The following is a 25,481-nucleotide window of genomic DNA, read 5'->3' on the forward strand; positions in this document are numbered from 1 at the left end:
GCAGTTGATCAATTATGTAGCAAAAAGTGAGTGTGCCTAGACAACATTGATAATATATTCGAGTGGTTTCTCTCAGCAAAACCTCCCTCTCTCACTCACTCATAAATTGAAAGAGAGAAGTAAAATAAAAGGAAGGGAGCTGACAAGAGGGCCCTCGGAAGGAGGCCATAATATCAAACAAATCATTTTTCCCAAAGTTTCCATTATTTAGTATCTCTCTCTGATGACACTGAAGTTTTAAGTCACAGAGATAGCACAACGTGTTTCACTCAAGTGTTTCTGTTGAATGGCTGGGATTGAAGCAGCTGAAAATGTTCTGATTCGAGATTCCTGATCTTTTTTTATGGGATTCTCTATTTTTTTTAAAGCAATTATGTGACGATTGTACAATTCATATTACAAATATCTTTTCTCTTTATATATTAATCTTCTTGTTCTTTTCCTTTACAATCGTCACCACACAACTTCAAATCACCTACTCACCCAGTTGGATCTGGATTTTAGGTAACTACCCTGCATCAAACCTTGGGCAAGATTATTAGGATCTTCATCCTGCTTCGGTGAATTAATACATTCATGCATATATAGAAATTTCTGGGACGGGGGACGGGGGACGGGGGTATTCCAATTTTTCCTTGATAAATCTCTTTTTTCTGCTTTGAGAGGTCTGAATTTACCGCTAAAACCCTTTAAGTTGGCTTATTTGTGTTACGAGGAGAAAGGAAGGGTGGACATCTTTTTCTTCCATTCGGTTCTGCCTCTAACAATCTCTTCACTTCCACGCTCCCCTTGAGTTTGCAGGAGATGTGTATACCATAATGGTGCCTTCTCAAAGGAGTCCATAAGTCCATTATTTTCGAGAATTTCTGATGCAAGAGAAAATCCATTGAGTAGATTAACTTCATTGGTTTGTTTCAATCCATCTTTCAGAATTCCATCATCGTCAGGATGGCAAAGCGACTGAACTTTGTCTGAGCTCCCACATTCCTTTCTGTATTCGAGAATGATGCTGGATAGTTGGCGAGAATCCAGAATCTCATCTGGGATGGTCTGTGGGAGAGAAGAAGAATTGAAAAGGAAAAGAAGTAACTCTATAAAGTTTAACAATGGGTGAAAGAAGACAGGCAAAGATTGACTGCAGATTGAGTTTTACCTCAAGCATCCATCTTACATATTTCACATTGTTTACATGGTGATTCATGTCCAAATCACTTCTCTTGGGCTGCCAAATGGAAGTTTAAGTTAGTCAGCTTGTGCTTCATTTAGCTGTGTAATAAGCAGAATGAAGCATTGAAGCTGTGCTATCTTTTCACCTTCAAGTTGGAGTTCATATATCTTGCTTTACTGTCCAACTTAATGATTTTCTCGGGAGAATCTTCGTGGATTGCTTGCTTCTCTATGAACCAAGGTGATATTTCAGCCCTCACCTCTTCAGGCATTTTTGAGAGGCGCCTTGTTTGCTGGTTCATCATCACCCAGGTGCTGTTTCAGGTTCTAGTGTAAGCATTGATATATGGGAGAGAGGGATTTTAGTTTAGTTTAGTATAGGAATCAAAGATATTTTAAGAAATAATACCTGGTGGCACGTGCAAAAACATGGCCTGTGGCTTGACTTCGGACTAGCCAATCTCGCCGCATTCCGTTTTTCCCTGATGCTCCAACCCATGTGTCAATTTCCATCATCTCCCCCCTGCATGCAGAGAAGTGATAGGGATTAAAGTCTGCTTTTCAAGTAGGTAACTTATAACTGATTTAAGTTCAGATTGAAAATCCTGATCTCTCTCATGCAGCTCAAAAACAACTCAGGTTCCTCAAAGACAGGAAGTAGAAAACTCCTTTAAACACATCAAAGCAATCAACTCATGTAGCGGTTGAGGCGTATTTGTTTTCCTAGTCATCTTCCCTTTCCCCGTTCCTTTTCAACTCTCTTATTCTCTCCCCCATTGAGCATGTTTAGAAACTTTCTATGATTGTTCTGGTCATAACTTACAAGATTTGTCGTCTTCCAACATATCTAGCCTCCACGCAACCCACCACCGAAAATCTATCCTCTCGATCTACTAAAAATTGGCACTATTTTATTGTTTTCACCAGCGACCACACGTCTCTTCATTTCATAGGACGCATGAGACCCATACGTGTCAACCCTTTTCAATGTGTTCTGGGTTGTTTCAACCCTTTGACCACCTAAATTATATGCATGTTTTAATTTATACCGTTCTCTCTTAATATTGTTGGTATTTCGTTCGGTATTTCAAAGACTTTGGAGCTCAGATCTATGCCGATACATTGTCGTCCACCTCCCACATGCCTAGCCGGAAGCCTTCTGGCATTCATCTGGACCATCTCCACTAACTGCCATTGCAAAATCTCTCCTGTCCTTTTTTGTCAGAGCTCCATGCTCCTCCTAATGTCGAGAAATATAGTTTTATGTTCTCTCATCCATGAATGCAGGAGAGAAGATTCTTATCAACTGTCCCAATATAGATATTTCTTGTGCATATCTTATTGCTTTTACGTCCTTCTTCATCACCAGATGAATCGTTTTCGACTTTCGAGACAACCTTTTTCCGAGCGAGTTATGTTCTATTTCTTGTTTTTTAGAAGTGTAATCATTTGTTTTGGGGTATTGGTTGAGATCCCTTTTAACTCTTGTTGTGGTCCCGCTTAAAGAGTCAGACTTCACTACATTATAAATAACGGCATAAAAACCACTTCTTAGATAATGGCGACCAAGCACCATTTTCAAGGAATTAGAGGCTCTCATCCAAAATTGATACCCGGCAAACATCTATCAGTTCTGAAAATCCTATAAAAATAGTCTTTCCTTTAGAAGAGATAAAAAGGAAGTATGGTAAAAATGGGTTCTTACTCTCTTAAATTTCTTTATTAATAAAAATTAATTAATTTAATCATCTCTAGTCTGTTTGGAAACTCGGCAGAATCCGGTGACGATTTTCTTGTTTTGTAGGAAGAGTTTTTAATCAGATTATTGCAACTATATTATTACAAAAATGAACTATCACCCTTCAATTGAATCTTTTATTGCGTTCATTCTCTTTTGGCCGTTTAAAAAATAAAGAAAAAAAAATACAAAGAAATCGTTTGGATAGCCTTTTGGAGATGTTTGAACATTTGGACTTTGGAGTATTTTAGAATTTTGAGGATGGTGGTAAAATCGTTTAAAATAAAAATATTTTATTGAGTTTTGATAAAAGAGTAATAAAAAATTGAATAAAAATATTATAAAGTTTAAAAATTGTTTGAATCTAATTTTTTAATATTATTATTTATTTTGAAGTTTGTAAGAATTATATTGATTTTTTTTATTTGAACAATAACTAAGTAATAATTAGATAAAAAAATTAAAAAATATTTGAATTATATTTAAAAATAAATTTATAAAAAAATTTGAAAACTCTATCTCATTAGTTTGAAACATGTCCTGATTTTCTGAAGAATTATGTGTCGTCATTTAAAAAGAGAGAAAACATAAGGAAAACGTCGTTGTCATCAGTTTTGCTACATATAAATATAGTCGTGCACTAATATATGTATTAATATTGATTTATTCATACTTAAAATATAAATTAACACTATTTTTAATAAAATTTACTTTTTGATCAATTACATCACATTAGTACATAGATTAGTGCACAATTATACTTACAATTATATTTTTCCAAAGTTTAGAGACTGTAGAGGGCTGCGAATCACGTGGCGGAAGAAAAATACAGAAATGGAGCCACTTAAAAGTTACGAGGAAGATGATAGATTGGACTGACCAGATTGGGTAGTGATCAACCTGAACCCGCATCCTCGAGACAACCCATATGAGATTATTCTTTACCATTCCGTGTGTGGCACCAAATCCATTGCTCAGAAGACCAGACATCCATACATGATTTAGTGCTGTTTCCTGCATTAATTGGTAAAGCCATTTATTTATTTATTAAGGTATGAACTCCTCTTTCAAATGGATTAACTCAAACAAACTGGTTTTGGTTTTCTTCACCTGAAGAAGATTCAAGATGCTCTCAAGAGTTGCAGTTTTATCAGGACCAACTTCATAGGACCTAACGACAACAGTCTGCCTGTACCCGACACCTCCTTGAGTAATGAGACCTTGACGATGAGGATCCACCAATTTCTTCCTCGTCTGAATATTTTGGCTAATCTCTTCTTTTGAGATGTACCCATTTTCCGGAACAGAAGCAATTGAATTGAATGTGTTTGCGACTCCAGCCGTGTGGCTCAGCATATGGTCAACAGCTTTAGCAGAGGACGTACCAATAATTCTGATGTTGTTCAGCTTTTGCCTCTTTGGCTCTTGACTATCTCTATTGGAAGAGCGTCTTATAATGGGACAGGAAGCTGGATATGATGAGAAAAGAGCCATTGCCTTCCTGTTGTTGTAAATGGGAGGAGATTGGAACGGATAAATGGGGTATGAAATGCTTTTGTAGACAGCAGGGGGGCGGATCTGTCAAAGGAAAAAGTTCAAAATTTAGAGCAAAAAATGAGGGAATTTTGTCACAAAGCTGAACTTATCGAAGAGGGTGCCTCGTGTAATGCTACAAAAAAGATTTGGTGAAGAAACCTTAGGAGTGATCGACAGCCCAAGTTGGAAGAAGTGTTTAGTTTCTTTTTGGCATTTTTCTCTATTGGAACATAGGCGCTAGGAACATCGTATAGCAACTCGCTATAAAACGACGTCCCCGTGTTTGTATGTTCCTAGAACTTTGCTTGGATTTTTGGAATAATCCAAGGCTAAGGAAACATCCAAAAACGCAAAATCTCTTCACCATGCCATTCCCCAATAAACCATCGGACAATAAACGGAACTGTTCTTTGACTAAACTAGAGGAAATTGCACTGTATTTTTATAAATCGCTGCATTATTTTATTACTCTTTTTAACTTTCAAAATTATTACTCTTTTTGTAATGATACCTTCAAAGTATGATTCGTTCTGTAATTATGATACAGCCAGCTATGATAATATGTTAGCTGGCTATATGTCAATGTACATGAATATCATTAAGGAGTACAGGTCTCTTGAAGGTGCTTATATGACAAAAAGTGCCAAGACATGGGATTTCCAAGACATGAGTGCGTAGTGCTCTCTGGAGGAATAACATATACCCTTGAATTGTGAGGTTATATATATATATATATATATATTCCTTAAGAATATGTCTCCAAATCTATATATTCAGGAAAGTAGGCATGCCCACACTTGCCCACACTATGAAAATAGACGAACAAGTAAAACCCATACACTGTGAAGTCAGAAAAGAGAATAGAATTAGATACCTTAGTAGACACAGCAAGACAAGCAGCACTTTGCAATCTATAATATACCTTTTGCTTTTTCTTCTTTTTTGGGGAATAGCACTAAACCAAAATTGATCCCGTGACCTAAACATGTGCCGATAGTTTCCAAGTTGAAGTAAAAACATTGTGATTCACGGTGACGAAATTTGGCACCATGCACTTTGGTATATACTATTACGATACTACCTCTATACTCTATAGTCACAAAGTTCTTTTACGTTTCTTTCTTCTTTTAATATTATTCTGGAAATCTTTGTTGTTATGGTCAGAACTGTGTGCTTTCCTATACCATACAAATTCACGGAGAAAGCAACAAAATATAAATCTTGCCCTTTCTGTTGTTCCTTGACAACAGAACCGTATGACAGTATTTAACTTTCTATTCTCTACCAAACATTATGAGTCTATGACTGCTTTTGTGAAGTAGAATCAAAGCACATACGTGAGTCACAAAAAAAAAATGGAGACATAAATGTAGACTAGACTTAAAGAAAGTGGATTCGAGCAATATCTTCAGAATATAAGCTTTCAGCATCAGAATCTCCAACGCTTCTTCATTCATGAACCTGATCAACATATTCTGATGTTTACAAGCAATAGTTCCCCAGTTCTAAACACCAACCAGACGAGAGAACAAAAAAACAAGAACATAAATTTAACAGAACAATTCCTATGACATTTGCATTGAAAAATGTTAAATGAGTTGTACTAAAATCAAACTAATTGGTCGCTGGGAGAGAGCAGCAAATTCTTAGTAAAAGGGAGATGCAGGGAGGATTGCTGTTGATTCACACTAACAAAGCAAACAACAAAAAACAGGTGACATGCAGTGCTATGAGTCTTGCTCATTTCAGAACATGCATCTATTAGTGATATAATTCTAATGCCAAAATTGGTCAAATTTTGACACAAACCTACATTTTTTTTTTTATCGGTAATCAAAGTATTTTATTGATAAAAATAGGCAAAAGCCGCAAAACTCAAGTATACAGGAAGCATATATGAGAAATACTTAACTAGAGTTTACAACTGATAGTAAAAAGTCATGGACACTTAGTCCGTTACAAACAATGGCCCCCACCCATGAGAACAATGTTTTAAAGAAAAAGACTTTCAGCTCCTCTATTGTCTTCTTGCATTTTCCGAAGCTTCTATCATTTTGTTCCCCCCATATACACCAACACATGCAAGTAAAAAATCTTTTATTTTTTTTTTTTATTTGGATAAGTTGGGGGCAACAATCTAACACCCAAACTACAATTTTTTTTTTTAATTTTTTTTATACCCCAACACATGCAAGTAAAAAATCTTTTATTTTTTTTTTATTTGGATAAGTTGGGGGCAACAATCTAACACCCAAACTACAATTTTTTTTTTTTAATTTTTTTTACATGTAACCGAAGCTTCAATAAAATGAAACAATATGCCAACTGCTCCCTCGCCAATTGGATTATTGAGGGCCCCCATGCGTCCAAAATTGGAAGAAGCACCTAATAATCATGCAGAGAAATAGAGTCTGATGCAAGTGCAAATGCAATCCCACCACCTATTCAGAATCCACTATTCAAAGCTTGAATCCAAACACATGGGCTGGGGGGGGGGGGGGGGAAAGAATCCAAGCACATGGTACATGAAAATAAAACCTTAAAATATCCTGCTAACAGAAAACATACAGGGGAAACTTAAGTTAAAGGCTTGAATCTAAAGAGATGGGAAAAAATTACATCATAGACTCATCTGCTTCCACTGAAGGTGTTCCCTACACAAGATTTTTTTTACAAGTCCCCACACTAAAGAAATATTTTAAAAAAGACACTCTTTTACATCACCGTATGAAACAATATGCCAACTGCTCCCTCACCAATTGGATTATTGAGGGCCCCCATGCGTCCAAAATTGGAAGAAGTACCTAATAATCATGCAGAGAAATAGAGTCTGATGCAAGTGCAAATGCAATCCCACCACCTATTCAGAATCCACTATTCAAAGCTTGAATCCAAACACATGGGCTGGGGGGGGGAAAAAAGAATCCAAGCACATGGTACATGAAAATAAAACCTTAAAATATCCTGCTAACAGAAAACATACAGGGGAAACTTAAGTTAAAGGCTTGAATCTAAAGAGATGGGAAAAAATTACATCATAGACTCATCTGCTTCCACTGAAGGTGTTCCCTACACTAGATTTTTTTTACAAGTCCCCACACTAAAGAAATATTTTAAAAAAGACACTCTTTTACATCACCGTATGAAGTCTATGTGACAAAAACTTAGCAACCCTCGCCAATAAGTGTTACGGATCTGAAATGCCAAATAAATATAATCATCCCTTTCTAGGGAAGCTGCATTTAATACTAGTCCTCTATGGCAAGCTTTTACTTTTCTTGCTTCCCTGACTTCTTTGGCAAACAAAGGAACATTGGTTAGCTTATTTGTACATTAACCTTCTTGTTTGTCTAAAGCAGGGTAAAGTAGAATAATTTTTTCAATATTTCAACAATTCTGCACACACTTTTTTTTATCGGTAAAAAAAAAATTTAATTGATCATAAGAATAAGCAAGAGCCCAAGTATACAGGACACATACAAGAGCAATGCCTATATGCATGATACAATTCTACACACATACTTTGTGCACTATCATAGAACAAGGAAATTGAGATATGCTTATTTGTTTTTAAGTAGATTTTGTTTTCATATATGCATATTGAGAGAAAAGACATCTCTAATAAAACAAATCGACAAAGGCATATCCGTTTTACCAAAAAATGTTGGAGACCATCCACCACAACATGACCAAGATACCTTCATTTTTCTTCTCTTTCTCGAAATACGTAATAAAGGATTGAAGTTATTCTGAATAGAAACTGAGGAAGTTCTGAAAAAAGAAAAGGAAAAAGAAAAAGACAGGACCATACTGTCGTGTGTAATAGTTGTTGTATTTAACTATTAAAACTTGTATACCAAATTGCTAGTGCAAAACAGTGAGTAGAACCTTCAACTCTAGAACTTGGTTTATTACATAAAACTATTGTACAAAGAAGATTACATTCTTTTTCCTATAATCTCACCACAGGGGATGCTTTTTCTCTCAAAAGGTTTTCATCTACGGAAGTAGAAGTTGCCATGGGACCACTGATCAAAAACTAAACCAATTTCACTACAGTAATTAATTGCAACTCTGGAGAAAATAATGTACAATACATCAAAATCCTTTTCCGGGGCTGCAAATAACATAAATTACAATCATTCAGATAGAAGGCAATACCCCATTCCTCCTCTAAATGCATTATGGCAAATTTGATTTTGAAACAACTTGATACAGTGTGAATTTTCTCTGGCAGTCGTTGACTCTTTGAAGCAAAATTATGCCTCTGCTATACAATTAGGGATTCTCATCCAAGGAATGGTTAAGGCGCTGCTCAGTTACAACTAGAAACAGATGAAAACTGAAATATTTGACTTTGGGCTTTTTAAATTACAAAATTCACCCATCAGCTGCTCCCTTCTGCAAACCAATCAAGGCCCAGAAGAATACAACAAGATATGAAAAATATCCTCGCTAAAACTGAACTTTGAAGGAATATTAATTCTTACTAAAAGTATCAACCTTGGGATAATTACCTTATGGTCGCTGTGACAACCTTCATTTAGATGGTACAAATCCACCTGAGTAAATATATGGTACTCTCTCACCAATCACCATAGTTAACCAGAATGCCATAATGGATATATCAAGTCCTTACCTCAGAAGTTTTTTCGCTACCTAGAATTAAGCTCTCAAGGTACTGAACTGCATGCAATCTGTAGTCTTCGTCTAGATGTTTTAGAAGTGCACTGTGTGTACAAGGATCGGGCTGAATTTTTCTATCTAGCATCTGTGCATACAATCTCAAAGCTTCCTGCCAATTACCCATATTGCAGTTTTCGTTGATTAAAATAGTGTATGTATACTTATTTGGAAGTATTCCTTTTTCTTCCATCTCCGCAAAAAATTTGTATGCATGATCCATTCTCCTAACTTTGCCAAGACCATTTATGAGAGCATTGTAGGTGATGACATTTGGAAAAACACCCTTCTCTTGCATCTCCAAAAAATACATCAATGCCAGTTCTAGCCTCCCCTTACTGGCATGCGCATGAATCAATATTGTGTAAGTCACAACTGAAGGGTTTACACCCTTGCTCAGCATCTCATAGAATACCTCTTTGGCTTTCCTAAGATGTCCATTTTCCAGATGAGCATGAATGATGCTAGTACATGTAACATGATCGGGAACAAGACCATCACGAACCATTTTCTGCATCAAGTTAGTTGCTTCTTCTAAATTTCCTGACTTACATAGCCCATTTACAAAAACGTTGTATGTGATCAAATCAGGTGGAATATTCCTAGCTTGCATCTCTTCTTGCAATCTGAATGCCCTGGATGTGTCACCAAGCTTCAATTCACCCACTATCCGAGTTGTGTATGCAAAGCGATCTGGTTCCAACCCTTCTTGCAACATTTCCTCAAAGAATTCCTTAGCCATTGACAAATTTCCTCTCTTGCAAGACCCATTTACTAGAATCGTATAAGTAAAAACATCAGCAGAAATCCCTTGGTTGATCATTTCCTTTTTGAGCTGCAGAGCAACATCCAAGTCCCCCAACCTACAAAGGCCATCTATAAGAGTATTATAGGTAACAACAGTAGGAACAAGATTCCTATATTGTAACTCCCCAAACAATAGAAAAGCTTCCTTGATGTTCCCCAGCCTACAATACCCGTATATTAGAGTGTTATATGAAATTACATCTGGCATCACAGTCTTCTTTAACATGTCAGAAAACCGATGTCTAGCATCAGCCATTCTTCCCAACATGCAAAGGCCATACATTAACGTATTATAAGTTGCCACAGTAGGGCTAGCTCTTTTAATTATCATCTCTTTCTCAAGACCTGCTGCCTCAACAAGCAATCCTTTCTTGCAATACCCATGAATTAAAGGGTTATACGTGTATGCTGAAACTTCCAATCCCAACTTCAACATCTGCCCAATCAGCCCCTTGGCCTGCTCCAACTCCCCTTTCTTTGACAACCCATTGATCAACACATTATACGTCACATCATTAGGAAAACACCCCCTTCTTTGCATCTCATATAAAAGCTCGAGAGCTTGCTGCAATTCCCCTTCCTTGCAATAGGCATCCACCAAAGTGTTATAAGTAACAATCGTTGGCTTAATCCCGCACTCATCCATCATTCTATAAACCTCTCTAGCTTTAGTTACAAGATCTCTATCTCTAAATATCCTAAGCATCCTATTACAATTTTTCACATCCGGTAACAACCCATTTATTATCATCTTATTAAAAACGAACAAGCATCGCTCGATCATCGACTTTTTTGTATACACCCATAACAAAAGATCGAGAAGCTTAACTGAAACCTTGGGAACAACATACCCATCGACCAAAACATCCACAATTCCCTCCATTTTTAAACTAATTACCCTCTCCACCACCCAATACGCCGGCCTCATCAAATTATTCTTGACAAGGATTTCGAGAATCACGCAAAACGCAAACTCAGACCGCTGAAAGTCCGGTTGACACTCAGCCCATCGGAAGAACCGCAAAGCAATTCTGGGTTTAATCTGAATCGAACTAAGGACACGGATAAACAACTCGGGGTCAATAAGCACAGGTCGGAATTGATCAGAGACCCACTTATTGTTACAAAAGGCCCATGGATTTTCTTCAATGGTATAAAAAATAAGGTCTCTGTAATGGGTTTCAGAGTTCGTAGCTATGCTGGAGCTAGTGGGGCAGTCATGAAAGCAAGAAAATAAGGGCAAGAGGAGACGTACCTTAAGAGCAAATGGGTGCGAAGCAGTGGAGATAATGGTAGAGGCTAAAGCTTTAGAAGCTCGCACGCAGAGGTTCATTGAGAAGAGAAGCTACACATGCGTGTAAGTGCAGAGAGAGAGAGGGAGAGAGAGAGAGAGAGAGAGAGAGCATTAGAGACATGCAGTTACGGCTTTTGGGATTTGAAAGAGCTTGATTTTGGGATTTCAGCGCCCTGCAAGCAGACATGGATTCTGGACTCGAGCCCAGGATTTTGGTTTGGGCCGGATTTGAACCAATGGGCTCTTCAATAAAATTTTGTTTTGAAAGATATCCAATATTATCATGATTTTTTTTTTTTAAGAAATTTACAATCTCAAAATTATATACACTATACTATTATCTCACTTTCATTCTATTATATAAAATATGGTATATTTATTATTATTAAATAATCTTTTATTGGATGATTTTATTATATATATATTTATGTGTGGCATACACCACACATATTATATTAGATGTGATATCTGTTTTTATGAATTATTAAATAAACAAAATTAATTAAATAATTGTGAGATTAAAGTGTAATATAAAAAAAAAATTTGGAGTAAGAACTTAGAGCTTATATTTTGCAAAAACTTCTGTTAATATGCACTTGACTCCCATGACTTTAGGAACTTTTCATGAATAATATTTTAATGGAATAAGTTGGATAATTAATGCAAAGACCAGCACCTAATTTCATACATCTCACATATGTGGGGGTATATAACAAATGCACGTAAGCAAAGAAAGGAAAAGAAGGGTTGGGACGTAAGTAGCAAGAACCTCACCCTTTCATCAGACAAGTTCACCTGAGTGGTGGAACAATTTCGCATTAAGACAGCACTCACCAAACTCAACAACAACAACAAAGCTAGCGTTGGCAACATTAATAGGGGTAGAAAGAAGTCGTCTGCATATAAATACATCATTTATTCATAAGTAATAAAAGACTCGAAAACTATTTTTTTGGTAACTCATATGACATGCTTCTGTGTAGTTTATCAATAAATAGTCTTACAAATAAATTTTTCAACACATGAATTAAAATAATGAAATTGGACTACAAAAGGGAGAAAGATGGGAAAAAGAAAACAGAAGGTGGGCAGGGCAGGCAGCCCATGCAAGTTAGAAACATCGTGGACGGAAAAAAGTATGAAAATTTAATTCGCATATAGTAGTAGTAATTACATTGGCATAGAGTTCAGGGAAAATGTCTGTGCATCTTGGTGAGCAGCAGAGTCCCTGTGATCCCCAAGTAGAATCCACATTCTCAACGCACAACACGTTTCGCAATGGAGCCCTGAGTAGGATCCACATTCTCTTTAGTCATCATCAAACAAGCAGTGATCAAACAGCCCAACGATATATATTAGGCTTCTCGATCCATTAACTTCAGAAGAATGACCTGCCAAGATAAGCAAAATAATGCCTCCGATTGCTGAAGTTCTCAGTTATCAGTAAGTGCAAGGACCACAGAAGTTATACAGATAATTCGTGACCATAAGCAAAGTTTTAAAAGAAATGGGTAAAAACGGCAAATAAACGTGTTTTAGCGAGGTCCAAACAATTTTCATCAAGTGAATTCTGTGTCTCACTTTATTGCAAATGGTCTATATGGGACTTACACACACTAGGCGTGTACCTAGCGTAACTCTAAAATGATGCAATTGCTGACTTGCACATGATATCTCATTGAGGGACGTATGCAAAAACACATTTTCATCTAGCAACTTACAGGACAGGAACGATATGATTTCAGCCCCTTTTGTAGTTCATAGGATGAGATTAAAAGCTTCACTGGACGAAATTCCACAGATTGGTTATGTCCTCTGTTGTCTGTAAAACTGATTAATTCACGTTGTTGAAGGTGCTCAAATGCCTGCAAAAGTCAGAGCAAATCATCAAAGTTATTCCAGGAGACATAGGGAGAGAAAATCATTAAATACTTCATGCACAATCCGCAGGGAGATTCATACCCGTAAGCACACATTCCGTGCATAATAATCAGATGTCTGGAATGTATCATGTATGCTTTTGTACTCTGCCGAGTAGGACAAACATGTAAGTAATTGACAAACTTGGTGATGCAATGGTAATTCTCAGAAGTTTACCTGTCATTACAGAGTTAAAGTTGTATGAATTTTGCTCTTTAACTTCCAACCTCTTCATGCATACCAAGATATAAAGTTCCAAAATTGAGCAATCTGCTTGAACGGGAGCGCGTGTGTAAACGAAAATGGAGAGAAAAGTGGGGAGAAAAATATTAATCACTTTCTTATATCCACAGTGTACACACAAGCATATATATATACCCTAAAACCAAGAGACACATATACCCCTATACAAACACATTATAGACAATATATTCTAACACTCCCCCTCAAACTGGGGCATATACATCATATAAACCCAGTTTGAAACAAATAGGTTTTAAACGACTCCAACACAAAGATTTAGTAAACACATCTGCGAGTTGATCTGCGGACTTCACAAAAGGCGTAGCAATGTCACCACTTAGTATCTTATCTCGAATGAAGTGACAATCAATCTCTATATGTTTAGTCCTCTCATGAAATACCGGGTTAGAGGCAATATGCAGTGCAGCTTGATTATCACAAAATAGCTGGAGAGGGATAGGAGCTGGAAACCCAATCTCTTGAAGAAAGTGTTGTAACCATGTCAGCTCACTAATAGTATGTGCCATTGCCCTGTATTCCGCTTCCGCACTAGAACGAGCTACTACTGTTTGTTTCTTACTCTTCCATGTAACCAAGTTACCTCCTACAAAGGTACAATATCCAGTAGTAGATCTTCTATCTGAAGGAGATCCTGCCCAATCAGCATCTGAAAATGCTTCAACTCTAAGATGTCCATTTGGTCGATATAATATTCCAAGACCAGGTGCTCGCTTGAGATAACGAAGAATATGAACCACAGCATCCCAATGTGAGATCCTAGGCGTTTGTAAAAACTGACTCAGTACACTCACTGCATAAGAGATGTCTGGTCTAGTGATGGTAAGATAGTTCAATTTCCCAACAAGTCTTTGATACATACCTGGATCTCTAAACAGCTCCCCTTCTTCTTTCAAGAATTTACGATTGGGATCCATAGGGGTGTCAATAGGTCGTGCACCCAACATGCCGGTTTCTTCTAACAGATCGAGTACATATTTCCTCTGAGATAGGTTGATGCCCTCTTTAGATCTACTGACTTCAATTCCAAGGAAATACCTAAGTTTGCCCAAGTCTTTCGTCTGAAACTGATCATGTAAAAATTGCTTTAATCTAATAATTCCAGCAGAGTCACTCCCAGTGATTACAATATCATCCACGTATACAACCAACAAAATGTGACCTGCATCACTATGCAAGTGAAATACCGAGTGGTCTGTTTGGCATCTGTGAAGACCAAAGTTCAATACAGCATCAGAGAACCTTCCAAACCATGCTCGAGGAGATTGTTTCAAGCCGTATAATGCCTTTTTCAACCTGCATACAGTACCTCGATACTCCCCCTGAGCAACAAACCCAGGTGGTTGCTCCATATAAACTTCCTCATGCAAGTCGCCATGGAGGAATGCATTTTTTACATCCAGCTGAAATAAGGGCCAGTCTAAATTAGCAGCAAGAGAGATTAGCACTCGGACAGAAGAGATTTTGGCAACTGGAGAGAATGTCTCTTCGTAGTCAATGCCATAGGTTTGAGTATAGCCCTTTGCAACCAGGCGGGCTTTCAGACGTTCCACAGAACCATTAGGATGAAATTTGATAGTGTATACCCATTTACAGCCAACAGGTTGTTTACTAGGTGGTAGTGGAACAAGATCCCATGTGCCATTATGATGAAGAGCATCCATTTCACTTTCCATAGCTGTCCTCCATCCCGGATCAGATAATGCATCCTGAAGTGTCTTAGGAATAGAGAGTTTTGAAACTTGAGATGTAAAACATGAGAATGAAGGAGATAAGGCATGATATGAGACAAATTGACTAATAGGATGTTGAGTAACACAAGAACGACTACCTTTGCGAAGAGCAATAGGTAGAGAGTCTGAAGTACTGGGTAACTCAAGATCTGAAGATGGAGGCACGACTGGTTGGGGCAACTCAAGATCTGAAGATGGAGGCACGATTGGTTGAGACAACTCAAGATCTGAAGATGGAGGCACGACTGGTTGAGGCATGGGAGCCGGCGGCCGCGAGCGACGTGAGTAAACCTGCGGTTGTGAGGGAGATTGTGAGGGAGATAATGTAAGGGTAGGTAATGGTAGAGGGTCACACTCAACACTTGAAGATGTATTTGAAAAAAAAGGTATGGACTCAAAGAAGGTAACATCAGCACTTGTGAAATAGCGTCTAAGAGTAGGACTATAGCAGCGATATCCTTTTTGAGTCCGAGAATAACCAACAAAGAGACACTTGGTAGAACGGGGGTCAAGTTTATCAAAGCCTGGACCAAGGTTATGAACAAAACAAACACATCCAAAGATTTTTGGTGGAAGAGAAAAAGGTGAAGATGACGGAAACAAGACGGAGAAGGGAGATGAACCATTAAGAATAGATGAAGGCATACGATTAATAAGATGACAAGCAGTAAGAACACCATCACTCCAAAACCGTTTAGGAACATGCATATGTAGCAATAGTGCTCGGGTTACATCTAACAAATGCCGATTTTTGCGTTCTGCCACCCCATTCTGTTGGGGTGTATATGAACATGATGTTTGATGAACAATTCCTTTGTCACTTAGGTAAGTAGCAAAGGCACCAGATAGATATTCCCTACCATTATCAGAACGCAAAATCTGAACTTTTTTATTAAACTGAGTTTTAATTTGTTTCCAAAACATTTGAAATATGGAAAGAAGTTCAGATCTGGCCTTTATCAAAAACAACCATGTCACACGAGAGTAGTCATCAACAAATGTAACAAAATATTGAAACTTGTTTGATTCAATGTTGATTGGTCCCCATATATCAGAGTGAACCAATTCAAAAGGACTCGATGCACGTTTATCAATACGAGGAACAAAAGACACACGATGGTGTTTACTAAGTTGACACGCTTCACAAGAAAAGGGGGACACACTCCCCAAGTTCTTAATTTGACACTTCAAAAGAGAAAGTGAGGGATGACCCAGGCGACAGTGCCATTCAAAAGCAGATGATGAGGGGGTTGTAAGAGCTCGAGTGGGTGACTGTTGAACATCAAGATAATACAGACCACCAGCTTCATGCCCCGTACCAATCTTGTTCCCCGTCTTGAGATCCTGAAAAACACATGAAGAGGGATAAAAGGTCACTGAACATTGTAAACTTTGAGTAATCCTACTAATAGACAACAAACTAAAAGGAAAACTCGGAGCATGTAGGACAGATGACAAGGATATGGAATCAGTGAGTTTAGTGGATCCAATGCCTGTAACTTTAGCAAGAGAACCATTAGCAAGAGTGACACTTTTTACAGATGGTACAGTATTTAATTTAGACAGGACAGAAGACAAACCGGTCAAATGTTCGTTAGCTCCTGAATCAATGATCCATGGACCCTGAGTGGGTGAAACAAGACATGCAGATGCTAGGTTCAATACTAGTCAACATCAGAGATAATATTTGAGCATCTTCCTGCTCCCATTGAGCAAATGTAGGACTAGTCGAAGCAGGAATAGGATCAATCAGATGAGTACGGCGAAGACCCTTGCCTTTCAAAAACATTTCAACGGATCTCGACCACAGCATGTAATTCTTTCCATTTAACTTCACTGAAGTCATAGGCATATTGATATTTGGTGCAAGTGACATCGACTCAAATTTATTTGCCATGGGAAATATACCAATATATCACAACAGTCCACTTAGAAACAAAGATTTCACATAAAAATCATGAAACGTGGACCAAAACTGGAAAAAACAATCTGGAAACGTAGAAATGCAGATTAAAAACCCAAATCCCGAGCCTGTATTGAGTGAAATAAGTCTGAACTGGTCAAAAAAGCGTTGTACCGGTTCGGAACCGGACTGTATCGGTCTGAAAGTCGCCGGAATCGGACTGTATCGGCCGAAATTGGCTCTGTTTCGGCCGGTATCGGCCTGTTTCGGCTCTGTATCGGCCGAAATCGGCCTGTTTCGGATCGGATCCGGTTCGAGGCCGGTATGCACTGTCTCGGATCGGGTCGGACTCGGATCGGGTCCGGGTTGGCCTCGGGTCGGGTCTGGCTTGTTTGGGCTGCGCCGGATAAGCCTATCCTAACCGAGGATAGGTTTAATCTATCCGTGTTACCAAACACGTTTTATTCCAACCTGGAATAAAACCCTATACAGGTTCAGGAGTATTCCTACTCCAGAACTAGAATACGAGTTTACCTGCAACCAAACGAAGCTGGATCGACGGACGGCAACCTCTTCCGGCGGCTGGAGACGACGGCAACCAAGCTTGGAGACAACAGAATCGGCCGGCGAGCTCACCCCTAGTGTCCAGTACCCGAGATGATGCCGGAACCTGGCCGGAAAACACTTCAACCACCACACGGCGCCGGCAACCACAAAAACCACACGGAAAGCACACGGAAACACTCCGGCGAGCACAAACACCACACGAGCTACACTTGAAAAATATTCTCAACCCACACAGAGCTCGGATTCGTGAGAATCGGCTCTGATACCATGTAAACGAAAATGGAGAGAAAAGTGGGGAGAAAAATATTAATCACTTTCTTATATCCACAGTGTACACACAAGCATATATATATACCCTAAAACCAAGAGACACATATACCCCTATACAAACACATTATAGACAATATATTCTAACAGCGTGCATTGAAAATCATTAGTTTAAACTGGAAGTGAGTAGATCATTGCTTGCCATGCATAACCAGGGATCTATTCAAACATATTTCATCATAGAAAAATACATGCCAGCTAGGGAATTATTTGAAGACTTCTTCAATAATTCTTGCACATACATGGATTGATATGCTAAACTTGCATTTAATCGCAAGAAAGGTTTAAATATTCTACCTCAGGGAAATGTAACAGCCATAGTAACTTCATTTATTTGAACAGTAACTAAATAAAATTTTCACAGCAGATAAACAGGAGTGAAAGAAGAAAGGGTTAGAGATGTAGAAAAGTCTCAATCACAAGGTCATTCTCCATCACTGAAAAAAAAAAAGCTAAAGCATATATTAGCTAAAGAAGCTCCAATGAGATCCCATTGCTAGGAAGAGTCATCACTTATCAAAAAATCATGGGAAGAGTCATTTCTAAAACAGACAAGTAAAAACCTGAACAAATAAGTTAATACAAATAGTGTGCACAAACCAAGTAGTGGAGAAGACTCCAAGAACATGCTCAAAAATGTCTTTTAGTATTATGCAGGTAGAACTGCTAGATATTTAAGTACAAAAAGTATTTAAATCTTCAAACCTGTTATACATTCCAGCTTTGGCTGCCTTTGGATATTTGGAAGTGCAGTTTTGAAATTCTCAAGTGCCAGGAACCCAGATCCCAAATCCATATAAGAAACAGCACGGAATCTAGTTCATGGTCTATCAGCAGTAAGTTTGGCCCAGAACAATACATGCTCATATGTAAAATTAAATTAGTAGACATCCTTTGTTTCTAGATAAATGAAAAACTTACAGAAACCTCAACAAGTGGTTGACGGTGGCATCAGAATCCATATATGTATAAATAGTTTGTTTGAATTTCTCATCTGCTAACATATTCTATAAAATGTCAAGGATTTCTTAACCAGATATGAGAAAACAGAATCTTTCAAGATAAAACTTGCCGTCAGCTTCATTGGCAAGACATGAACAACTAATCTGTCCAAAATTATTTTGAACTTCCATCAAAATGATATTCACCTAAAAAGTAGCATAAGAATGGTGATCAGAAGGAATTGAACCTCTTATAACTAACATACATCTCCACGTCTCAAAAAGAAGATTACATTAAACATCCCAACAACCTCACAAAACCCTTGAGAAGATGGTTTTAAACACAACTAATCATATTTTGCGACGTAGATGAAAAACCCTATCTTCAAATTGTTATATCATTGAAAGGATACTTGAAGTTTAGCATTAAATTCAACAGCATAGTCACGTGGAAGGGTTGAGTCTAGTGGCAATGATAAAATGTGCCCCAACAATCTGCATAGCCAGAATACGAAAATCAAGACAAAAGCATTTATTACAGTTATAATTCTTCATATTTGGTTAGAACTTAGATCCATGGTGGCATCTCTGATTCAAGTAATAGGCATACTTACCTCTGCAAGTCTTCCTTAGAGGGAGGAAGAAACATCAGCTTTCTATGTGAAAAACGAGATCTTACTCTCTTTTCCAAAAGCTGATCAGCATCCTGCAAGCAAAATTGCCTAATTATTCAAAGCTCTTGGCAATGCAGTCTGCAGACATTTTTTTGCACCAAAACATTTATATGCAGTTTGCATATAACCACAATGGACAAAATTTCAAACTCATTTTACCACTACATCATTAGGGTCCCAAGGCAGGAAGCGTTTCCATGACTTCCTAATTAAAAAATTCATCATGCAAATAAACCTGAAGATAACAAACAAGACAGGAAGAAAACTCCAAAGCACCATACCAGTCGGCAACTCACACCAATGACAACAGCTTGTGATGTTATTGATTGCATTGCATCTAGCAGACTATAAAGTAATCGTTGTTTTCCCTAAAAAGAACAACAAAAAATGAAAGTTCAAGTGTCATAATTAGAGAATTCAAACAGAGCAAACACAAATTTGCACGGGATTTTATACGGCTGATCATTGGTTCAGTCAAACAAAAGACAAAAAAGTCAAATATGAAGGTCAAAGCATCAGTACTGAGAAAGGAATTGGTACAAGATGCTGGAGTCTTACCTGAGCAAACAGGTCAAACTCATCCAGGACAAAAATAACTGTCTTATGCGCTAATCCACACTCCCTATAGGCCAGAATCACATATTTAAATCATCAAACAAGAGCCACTTTTAAGTTTTATACTCACCTCAACATGGCCATCATAAACTGGGAGTTATCATTCACAAGTTTATATTTAATCACTAAACAAGAGCCACTTCAAGAAAACTTTTACTCACCTTAACATGGCTATCATAAACTGGGAGTTATCATCAAAAGATGCCTAAAATAACCACATCAAGATCAGGAAATCAGAAATATTAGTTGTAAGTGCATCAACTGACCTCAAATAAATTATGCATGTTACCATTTTTGAGAACAACAGGTCATGCTCTACACATAGCTGTCTGGCAATTTCCTGAAAGATAAACAATCATGTTTGATAAATTTCACAACATTTTATAAAAATTCTAATGGAAACAAATGCTATAATACAAGCATTGATAACAAGTGGTAACATATCAATGCATATGCGTATGCACCTGTTCTAATGTTTACAAGTACATGTATTTTGTTATATTGTTTTGTTTATGAGTCTGCATATAAAAACAATGGGTTAACTTATTATAGATAATCATCCACGTGGAATCAGTCATTGTTTGTATGCATTAAACACTATGAATTTTAGTCTCTAGACATTAACTTACACCTAAAACTACATACAACTTAATGGCAATCGTCCATATGGATTCAGTCCAATCTGCTTTGTTATCAAATATGGCATATATTTTGAGCAAGCCATTGCTCTTGCACATTAGCTTCTGCCTAAAACTCCACACAACTTCCATACAAACAGTACATCTACCATCAAGACAAACAACTAACTCAGAAATTCATCTCAATGCACTGGCTACATTCGGTCCATCATTTCCTCCTCCGATACATCGACACAAGAATTTAACCTGCAAGATATGGATCTGTAGTACAATTGCAACATGCATAACAGCAATGTTCCACCACTTAAGTTAAACAATGAGCAGTGTCTTTCTACAATTCTAGCATAAAATTTGCTTCTTTTTTTCAAAATTCATCATTAACTTCTCAAGTATCAACCATCACATTTTCTTATGTATTGTGATTTAAACTCATAGCTCAACCAGCATATTTAGTTAGCTGGAAGTATGAATTTATGGTGTAAAAATGTTATCTGATTTGGCAATACAACATGAAACTCCATGTTATTGAAACTAAATATAAGAGCATGCGGTAGAGGGGGGAAATTTTATGGAATATTGTACCTTAAAAGCACAGTTGTCATCACTGTGCAAAAGCCCACTCAACCTGATCTGCACAAAATATGCATGGCAAAGTAAGTTGCGTGAGAAAACATGTTTGCCACTGGGAATTTCTGTGGCAAACATTTTTCCTTGTTTGACAAAAGGTTCGACTTAACCAGAATGGCAGCTTGAATTCACAAGGCTTGAGATTTGACACCACGATGTGAGAGACAAGAGTCTGAATTTTTACTGATAGTTGCTATTGAGTTTTTACATTACAAACCAAGGCCAATTAGAGAATTCATAATACCTATTTTGTGAGGAAAAATGTTTGTAGAACATTCCTAATTAATATCCTACAACATAAGAATTCATTTTCTACAAAAATGTTTCAAAAGCAACTCACAAACAAGGAAATGATTACCAACTCTACAAAATCCCAAATAAAATGCAAAACGTCTTCCATCTTCTTTTCTTTCTCTTTTTCTTTTTCTTTTTTCCTTTTTTTTTTTTTTTTGTGGTTGGGAGGGGGGGGGGGGGGGGGGTTATTGTAGCCATAGCATAGATGAAACAGTGTATCACCAGACCATCGTTGTGAAATAAAGATGCTACAGTTAAAAAAATTGTTGATGCATTTGGTTGCCAAACTGGAATTATCATCCACAAATTTAAATTTAAACCATTTGTTTTTTTTTTTTTTTCTAAATAAAAGGATGTAACAGTAGCTTGAATGGGGTCGGTGTAGTAGGTTTCTACTAGCAGGTAAATTGATGGATGCCATTTTATGAGTGTGCTCCAACTCGAGAAAGTGGATTGACATTTTTGAGGCAAATCCATCAATGGATTGCCCAAATGCACCTCGAATATATATCTTCATTGAAATCCTAAAGCACCTTTATGCAATCTATCATTTCCTTTCCTCAGTTACCTCAAAGAATAAAAAAAGTTTTGCTTTAAAGAGAGACTAATATACAAGATATGGGTTCTTCAAAAAAAATATACAAGATATGGGTTCGTCTAAAAAAAAATCATTTCAGATGCCCCGATTCAAAAGAATAAAACGTCGAGTCCTTACGACTGAAATCATATCAGGGTATTCCAGAAACAAGTCTTTGAGAACAAGCTCCAACACCTAACACCACGAGAGAGAGAATACAAATGGTAATTAAAGAAATCAACTTGCGAAATTCTAATAGAGTTTAAGAAAAGAGAAGCTCAAACCGCGATTTTCCCAGAACCACGGGGACCGAGAAGCAGGATCGAGTTATTGCATGCCTCAGTGACCGAACTCGATATAATGAACTTCAATTTACTACAAAAAGAAAATAGAATCGGTTTTTCAAAAACCTTGGGAAACCAAGCAAAATTGCAAACAAGTGTTGTTCTTCATTATTTTTAGTTAAACAAAGTATTTTGATGACAGGAATCTCCCCTAAGTCGTAATGAATCTAATGATCAATTGGAACACAATTATTTATTTTCTCCAATCAACTAATCTCTCTTTAAAAACGTTTTCTCGGTAACCAAACAGAGGGACGAGAAAATCAAATAGAAAGAGAGTCGCACCTGTAGTTGCTTTCCGGAGAATCGGAAAGAGGCTTGAACACGAACGTAGGGTCACAGAGCCTTCCCCGGAGGAGATTTAGGGCTTCCTTCGCCGCCTTCTCTCTTCCCATCGTCGAAAACTATGTGAAACCCAGAGGATACAAAAAATATTGGCGGGAAAGAAAGTAGAAATATTTTGCAGGGCAGCCAGTGCATATATACTCGCTCAACCGGCTAGGCAGGCCGGCCGCCGGTTTATGACATTTCGTGGGCTTCGGCTGGAACCAAAATCGGGCTGAGTGATGACTCAGATATGGGCTAGAGCCTAGTCTACATACACCAAAGGGCCCAAAAAAGCAAAAATCTACAAGTCCGGCTAATTGCGCTGCAATCCGAAAATTCAGAAATATCGGCGTGCCACTGGAAGAGCACCATAGGAACCAATCGTTCAAAATCGCCACACAGAGAGAGAGAGAGAGAGAGAGAGAGAGAGAGATGTCATTGGGGAGCACGAGCACGGCTCTGGTCCCTCATTTGCAGCTCCAAGGTTGTTGTTTCTTCAAGCGCCTAGCTTCTCTACCGGTCGACAGAACCTCGAGGAGAGGAAGGTTGGGACTCAAAATCGGTGCTTCGCAGAGACGACTCCGCCGCCGGGGGAGTTTCACCGACGTCGTCTGCTTTGCCGTAGATGACAGCCTGAGAGAGAAGCAGCCAGATTTGGGCGTTAGTGCTGTCTCCGCTGTCGAGGATAGGCCGGGTAAGCACCCACAAACCCCAGGATGAATTTCGAGTTAAATTGATCTGATTTGTGTATTTTTCTCAATCTAGATGTGGCTGAAAGTTCGAAAGAAGAAATCTTTGTGGAGAAATTGGACCAAGATGGGGAGCGGGGTGCACTATACGAGTTTCTTTATCCAAGCAAAGAGCTTCTACCGGATGATAAAGAAATGACTATATTCGATCATCTGGAAGAGTTGCGCGAGAGGTTATTCGTGTCAGTTTTGGCAGTTGGGGCTGCTATTTTGGGTTGCTTTGCGTTTTCGAAAGAACTGATAATTGTTCTTGAAGCTCCAGTCAAAACCCAGGGTGTGCGGTTCCTGCAGCTAGCTCCTGGTGAATTTTTCTTTACGAGTCTAAAGGTTAGTTCAATAATACACTTAATTATGTTTTTAATTTTAGGTTCTGCTTCTGTATTGGTCCTAGTTTTGTTGATTTAGAAACAAATTAATCTGCTATAAAGACCGTGATCGTTCTTCTAATGGTATGCTGCAGGTATCAGGATACTGTGGCCTTCTTTTAGGAAGCCCTATCATTCTATATGAGATCATAGCCTTTGTTCTTCCAGGTCTGACTAAAGCAGAGAGACGGTTTCTGGGGCCGATCGTATTTGGCTCCTCGGTTCTTTTCTATACTGGTATCGTCTTCTCCTACTTGGTACTGACACCAGCCGCCCTAAACTTCTTTGTTAGCTATGCGGAAGGCGCTGTGGAATCATTGTGGTCTATTGATCAATACTTCGAGTTTGTGCTTGTGCTCATGTTCAGCACCGGTTTGTCATTCCAGGTAAAGGTTCTCAAAAGTGGAAAACTTGTTTAAATTTCTTTTCTTATTCCTTGTATAGTAAGAGTTCTTCGCTTCTTGGCCAGGAAATAAGACTATGGTTTACGTATAAAAAGAAATATGAGATTATGGTTGAAATTTGAATGACTCTCTTTGTACTGAAAGAAAAGCTGTTTAAATTCAAATCACCATCTGAAATGAGAGTTTTTCTTTTCTTCTTTTGGAGATGTGAAATGAGTGCAAATCATTGACGCACGATGCATAGCAAAGAGGCAAATAATTTATGCTGAAAGGTCTATTATACTGTTCCTTTGTTTCAACGACAATCATCTTTTTGGCGAAGTTGGTATACAATTTTATCTTTCATTTAGAAGCTCTGCAGTCAAATACTGTACAGATGATAAATCTTCACTGCCCTAGTTCATTACAAGTCCATATATTTAAAACTGAGCTAGATATTGCATTCGAGGGATTAAATTCTCATCGTATTCTGCAGGTTCCAGTAATTCAATTTCTACTTGGACAAGTTGGTCTGGTATCGGGAGATCAAATGTTGTCAGTTTGGAGATACGTAGTGGTTGGTGCAGTTGTAGCTGCCGCTGTGCTTACACCGTCAACTGATCCTCTTACTCAAATGCTTCTGGCAGCACCTCTACTGGGTCTTTACTTGGGCGGCGCTTGGGCTGTTAAGCTTACGGGGAGGTGAACCGCGACGACTTGAAAGCACACGACATGCTCTAAGCGGCATGGATCCTGTATATGCTAAATATAATGTCATATATAGACGAGAGGAACAGAGGATGAATCTCCTAAACGAATTTTCTGATCGTTTTGTTCTTATCATTGTAAAAGTTCTCCATTAGAAAAACAGTAGTTATTAAATTTACGTGGTACCCAATGGATTGATTTTTGCAACAGAGCTTTTACATTATGCATATGTTAAATCACCTCTTTCACATATTCATTTTGTCATTCAAACAAAATTTTCACGTGGACTTATGCATATTTGAG

General features: G+C 37.9%; 3 protein-coding genes across 8 annotated transcripts; 1 reads left to right on the forward strand and 2 right to left on the reverse strand.

Moving 5' to 3' along the window:
* Positions 1-396: 396 nt before the first annotated feature.
* On the reverse strand, positions 397-11,423 carry LOC122309710 (palmitoyl-acyl carrier protein thioesterase, chloroplastic-like). 2 transcript variants are annotated; one of them, XM_043123293.1, is made up of 7 exons: positions 11,187-11,423; positions 4,016-4,483; positions 3,786-3,919; positions 1,577-1,690; positions 1,314-1,482; positions 1,154-1,222; positions 397-1,050 (listed from the first exon to the last, which is right to left on the reverse strand). In XM_043123293.1, the coding sequence occupies exons 1-7, from the start codon at positions 11,262-11,264 to the stop codon at positions 709-711; spliced, it is 1,374 nt and encodes a 457-aa protein (XP_042979227.1). In that variant the 5' UTR covers positions 11,265-11,423; the 3' UTR covers positions 397-708. The 2 variants fall into 2 exon arrangements, 1 of the variants encoding a protein (XP_042979227.1); XR_006242506.1 differs by lacking the exons at positions 397-1,050; positions 1,154-1,222; positions 1,314-1,482; ... (1 more) ...; positions 3,786-3,919; positions 4,016-4,483 and adding an exon at positions 8,324-8,842 and having other exon boundaries at positions 8,959-11,383.
* Positions 11,424-12,103: 680 nt separating this feature from the next.
* LOC122311926 (origin of replication complex subunit 4) lies at positions 12,104-23,176 on the reverse strand. Of its 5 annotated transcripts, none has more exons than XM_043126705.1 (16): positions 22,932-23,176; positions 22,587-22,677; positions 22,441-22,497; positions 21,387-21,434; positions 20,456-20,506; positions 20,328-20,371; positions 20,110-20,173; positions 19,848-19,919; positions 19,492-19,583; positions 19,291-19,372; positions 18,858-18,943; positions 18,642-18,751; positions 13,323-13,415; positions 13,188-13,252; positions 12,947-13,090; positions 12,104-12,616 (listed from the first exon to the last, which is right to left on the reverse strand). In XM_043126705.1, the coding sequence occupies exons 1-16, from the start codon at positions 23,039-23,041 to the stop codon at positions 12,581-12,583; spliced, it is 1,245 nt and encodes a 414-aa protein (XP_042982639.1). In that variant the 5' UTR covers positions 23,042-23,176; the 3' UTR covers positions 12,104-12,580. The 5 variants fall into 5 exon arrangements, with proteins under 5 accessions (XP_042982639.1, XP_042982637.1, XP_042982640.1 ...); XM_043126703.1 differs by having other exon boundaries at positions 19,833-19,919; XM_043126706.1 differs by lacking the exon at positions 22,441-22,497 and having other exon boundaries at positions 19,833-19,919.
* Positions 23,177-23,307: 131 nt separating this feature from the next.
* On the forward strand, positions 23,308-25,385 carry LOC122311928 (sec-independent protein translocase protein TATC, chloroplastic). Its single transcript, XM_043126711.1, has 4 exons — positions 23,308-23,667; positions 23,739-24,049; positions 24,183-24,473; positions 24,967-25,385. The coding sequence occupies exons 1-4, from the start codon at positions 23,406-23,408 to the stop codon at positions 25,174-25,176; spliced, it is 1,074 nt and encodes a 357-aa protein (XP_042982645.1). The 5' UTR covers positions 23,308-23,405; the 3' UTR covers positions 25,177-25,385.
* Positions 25,386-25,481: the final 96 nt, after the last annotated feature.

The sequence above is a fragment of the Carya illinoinensis genome, chromosome 5 (genome assembly GCF_018687715.1).
Source record: "Carya illinoinensis cultivar Pawnee chromosome 5, C.illinoinensisPawnee_v1, whole genome shotgun sequence".
In the NCBI taxonomy this organism is placed as follows: Eukaryota; Viridiplantae; Streptophyta; class Magnoliopsida; order Fagales; family Juglandaceae; genus Carya; species Carya illinoinensis.